At 44.2% G+C, this 4,990-nt stretch overlaps 1 protein-coding gene across 2 annotated transcripts in view; it reads left to right on the top strand.

Annotated features, from left to right (window-relative positions):
• The first annotated feature begins 1,755 nt into the window (after nt 1-1,755).
• LOC111153374 (REC114 meiotic recombination protein) overlaps nt 1,756-4,990 on the top strand; it is a 130,793-nt gene continuing 127,558 nt past the window's right edge. Inside the window, exon 1 of one of the 2 annotated variants that reach the window (XM_022512370.1) lies at nt 1,756-1,917. In XM_022512370.1, the coding sequence (XP_022368078.1) occupies nt 1,759-1,917 (159 nt within the window). In that variant the 5' untranslated portion in view covers nt 1,756-1,758. The remainder of the gene's footprint in view (nt 1,918-4,990) is intronic. The other variant, XM_022512371.1, reaches the window with a different exon arrangement.

The raw sequence follows: 4,990 nt of genomic DNA, 5'->3' as shown, positions 1-4,990 counted from the left end.
TATTTGCTAACCCTATTTTACAGAGAGGTTAAGTGACTTCCCCAAGGTCACAGGGCTGGCAAGTGGTGGAACTGGGACTCACATCAAGTTTCTAACTATTTACTACTATATTAAATGTCCTAGTGCTGTGTCATTTAAGGACCTTCAGAAGCAGTTTCTGAAATCTGAAATGGAATGATGAGTAACATTAATCCTCTGCCTTGAGTGCAGTTTGTTCTGTATGCCCCTGAAAGATTAACCTGCCTAGACCACCATTATAACAGTATCACTCCCCTACACACATTTTCCATGCTCCTTATCACCTACCAAGTAAAATTCACTCTCTTTAGCTGCTGTTCTTTGCTTTTTTGCCCCTGAGGCCTTGTCTTCCTTGAAACACCTTCCACTCTGCCTGGTTGTGTCACTATCTCCATCTCTGAAACTTTGTTCCTCAACGTGTCCTCCATATGGAATATCAGTTTCTTTTATGTTCCCTTGGGGAACTTTTTCTCACCCTTAAAGTTCGCACTGAAATGCCACCACCACTCTCCATCTGAATTCTCAGAGCACATGGTTTGTGCCCTTTCTGTGGCAGTAACTATCAGGTATCATGGGTACCTCTCATTGTCTTCCTTATAAGATCCTAGGAGGCTAGACGCATGAGCTCCTAGAAGGCTAGAAATATGCCTTACCCATTTCTGTAACCCCTGTACTGACCAGTGTAATTACACACTATGGATATTTAATCAGTGCTTTGTAGAATGAATAAACTACCACCTCTCTAAACATTGTCTATGCATTTACTACCCTTTGACATTTAGTTTTAAAAATTATTTGCATTATAACTCTATTTTATGTGTTTGGTTAACATAGTCTCCATCCTCTGTATACTCTGCATCTGGTTTGACACAGACCCAATGAATACCTAAATTCTTCCTGAGTGGGGCAGACGCTTGGAGAGACTGTGGAGACCACACTTTTGCCCCGGCTGTGTAACCTTGGACAAACCACTTTAACCCTCAGGACCTTATTTTGCCTCCCATTTATTCAATGGGGGCAGTAATATCTGTTTTGCTTCTTTAATTCACAAGGTTGTTGGGAGGACAAATGAAATAACAGATGTAGAAGTGCTTTGTCGACTATAAATCACCCAGACCTGTCATTTAGTTGCACCTGCTGCTTGACTGGGGCACACCTTTTATAGCCGTCAGCATCCCACCCAATTGCTCTTCTCTTTGGGCAAGCACTTGACAGTCTGGAGTATGTCCAGAGGGCCACAGAATGAGGAGAAAATAGCCTTACTTCCTGAATGGCGGGCGGAATTGATGCAGTGTTGTGATGGGTTTGGGGTGGGCCATTTGAAAGGCTGCTGTTAAGGGAAACACATTTGTCCACGCAGCCTCGGAGAGCCGGCCTGGTCCCAGCGCGCAGAAGTTAGTTTTCAGAAATGTCCCAGTCTAAGCGTTTGGACCGGCTGGACCGTGACTTGAACTGCCTGAGGGCCCCAGTGTAGCAGAAGCGAGGCCCACCATCATTTACAAGCGTTACAGCCCCACTTCCAGGTGGAAGTTACTATCTCCACTTTGCCCACCAACAGGAGAAAGCGCACGAGGTCCTGAGTGACGCCCACAATCCCAGCAGCCCCCTGCACGTGTCTTCGGGGCCTGCCCATTGGCTTCCACTTGCGGGGAAGGTGGGCCTTGGGCCATCTCGCTTCCTGATTGGTTGGCTGCGCGGATTGGTATGGGCCCGCTCGCTGCGCACGACCCAAAGCCCGATATGGCGGAGGCGGGAAAAGAGCTCGCCAGCCTCGCGTTCCCGGGAGGAGGTGCGGCTCAGTGGCCTCTGCAGCGCTATGGCCGCTTCATGCCGTCGGGTACCGGAGAGCCGCCTGGGCTTGGTCAGGACGTTGGGGCAGCGTCTTCCCCCACATGGAAGGTGAGGCCTGTGGGCAGGAAAGGCCGCGCATGCTCAACTCCTGGAAAGAGGGAAGACCGGGGCTAGCAGCCACACTGGGCCTAGTCTGCCGCCCAGGCGGGAGGAGGGGACACCGCGGGACTGACAAGACTGGCTAGCCAGGAGCTAACGGGAAACGTCTGTATGTAATCTCATAATTGGAGCCAGTACATTCTCAAGATAATTACGCAAGGCAGTAGTCTTATGTTCAACAGATTAACGAGCGGTAGTTGTGTGTGAGACTTGATTCAGGGGCTGGGGATATGTCAGTGAACAAGGTATGTCCCTACCCTCATTTATGTTTTCAGCCTAGTGGGGGACACAGTATTATCCAAATAACTTCCTAATTATTTAAACCAGTTCCATACCCTTATGTGGAAGGAAGGGTTGAGTAGTCCATGACCAAGTTATGCCAGGGGCGGTCAAGCACTCCCACAGAAGAAGAACTAAATTTAAATCCTTGCTTTGCTGCTGAGTTTCTCTGACCTTGGTTGAGTTGTCGATCCTCTTTGTACCTTAATTAACTTACCTCAAAATGGAAATAATAATAGTATCCCCTTCATAGCATCATTGTGAGCCATGAATAATTTAATATATGTAAATTACTTCGAACAGTCCTGGTAAAATTATAGAAGCGTTTGCTGTTACTATTTTTTGTTGTTGTAGTGGTGGTGTGTTTTAATGCCAGGAGTTGCTAGTCATTCAGTTCCTTTTGGTCAGGTTTCACTGTTGGTTGTGGACCCTGAAGTTTTGGATTATGCCTGTGCATGCATATGTCAGTGTGATTTGGGTAGAAGAGTAAAAGAACAAATACTTCAGGTAGCATTTGCAGCATATGCAAAGGCCTTACACCTGGAAAACCTCAGCACGTGTAATGTAGAGAGGAAAAGAATAAGGCTGGTACTTAGAGAACAAATAGAGTGAGAGCATAAGGTGGAGAGACAGGTGCCTTGTGAACATTATCCTAAAGCTAGTTGGAAGCCACTGAAGGTTTTAAGTAGAAGAATTTTCATATTGGAAAGATCACTCTGGTTGAAGTCTGAAGACAGAGTTGAAGGGGAATATGAGAAGATTCAGGAAGATCCCTTAGAATGCTGTTGTTGCAGGCAAGTGATGATAATGACTTTGACTAGAGTGGGGCTGCTTTGGAGAGGATGGCAGTAGGGATAGGGAAATGGGACATATAATAACTATATTTTAGAGTCCAAAATGACAGCACGTGAAGGTTGATAGGATATAGGTGGTGGGAGTAAAGGACTTCTGAGCTTCTAGCAGGAGCAACTGGGTAGATGGTTGAGGAATGGAAAGCACTGGAGGAGGAACAGTGAAAGAAAGATCCAAGGCTTCAGTTTTGGATGTATTGAGTTTAAATGTGTTTGAAGAATTCAAGTAGAGCTGTTGAGGTAGTTGGGTATGCTGGTGTAGAAGAAAGATGTGGGCTGGAGATGAAGGTGTCATCAGCATGAAGGTGGAATTTATAGTTATGAGATTTCAGGACCGAGTCCCAAGATGGCCCAACATTTGTAGGTTAGGTAGAGGGGACAGAGTCCCTAAAGAAGATTGACAGGGGACAGGGAGTTGGGGGGGTATCCAGGAGAAAGTATCAAAGCTACAGAAAGTTATTTTAAGAGGGAGAGAACAGTGAACTTTGTTGAACGATGCTGCAGAGTGGAGAAAAAATGATGGCTAGGGGGTGTCCATTGGATTTGGCAACATGAAGATCCTTACAGTATTTACCAAGGGAAGTTTCAGTGGAGTGAAATGGTGGAAGCCAGATGAGATGGGCTGGCTGTTGGGTGACTGGTAGGTGAGTGAGCGGAGCCACCATGCCTAGACAATTCTTCTGAGAGGCTTGGCTGTGGATGAGAGTAGATATGGGGCATAATGAACTGTTCACCAAATCCTCAAATATTAGATGTAGGGCACCACTTAAAGCTTGAAATCAATACATCTAGAATCATAAAAAAGGCATTCAGTGCCTCCTTGTATTCTTATAGAATGTATATCCGGAGAAATTATATAGGCTGCAAACACAAAAAAGGATGAATAAAGTTAAATTGAAGGATGACTGATCTATTATTGTGTTTTATAAAAAAAAAAAAAAAACAGGGACGTTTGAAGAATATGTAAATTCTGAGACTGCCCAACACTTTCCTTCACACCTTCTCTTAACACCCCTTCAAACCCTTTCTCCTAAGGCTCCTGTATTGGGTGCATTGGCTCATATGCCTATGGGTAACTCTCGGATTCTTATCCTGCAACCAGAGGCCATGGACATTTGGCTATTGTAAGGAATTCATTGTTATTACAGTTATTTTCCCCTTCTTTTTGCAAAGCTTTTCATAATTGCTTATGAGGAATGGCACTTTTCAACAGTTTTCAAATATTTGGCATAAAGCCACAGCTACAGTGACAAGAGATGAAGTTGGCTTTTGCAGTGCTTTTGAAAACAGAACATTTGTACCTTCCTTTGAATCTGTGCTGAAGCATCCTACCTGCTGTGATCAGTTTCAGCCTAGGTCTGTCATTTTTCTTTTTGGAAAAACGAAAGAGAAAACAAGATTTGTTCTATTTTATGTGCACTGTGACTATTGTGCAATAGTAATAATAAAAGATGAGCCATCTAAAGAACTGTACTAAGTCCCATGTGAATGTCTGATTTTAAAAATATGTGGTACCTGCAGTAAAAAAAATGTGTTAGGTAAAGCATAAAAATATATTATTGTGGAGGATTGAGTCATTCTGGTCGTTTTTTTCCTAGGGAACTTTCAAGTTGAACTTGGTTTAAACTACTTTGGGTTTTTTTATTTTTATTTTTTTCTGAAGGTATAGCAAGAACTGATCTGGTATTTTTCTGTATAGTTATTTAATTACAGAAACTTTGTCACAATGGCCACATGCTAGGGGCCACAAAAATGTTGACTCAAGAGAAAATATGGATAGTACAACAAGTCTTCTAAGACTTGAAATCCTGGGGCGCCTGGGTGGCTCAGTGGGTTAAGCCGCTGCCTTCGGCTCAGGTCATGATCTCAGGGTCCTGGGATCGAGTCCCGCA

Source organism: Enhydra lutris, unplaced genomic scaffold, assembly GCF_002288905.1.
Source record: "Enhydra lutris kenyoni isolate GAN:26980312 unplaced genomic scaffold, ASM228890v2 scaffoldscaffold31, whole genome shotgun sequence".
NCBI classification, from domain to species: Eukaryota; Metazoa; Chordata; class Mammalia; order Carnivora; family Mustelidae; genus Enhydra; species Enhydra lutris.
This window is presented reverse-complemented; position numbering and strand designations above follow the sequence as displayed.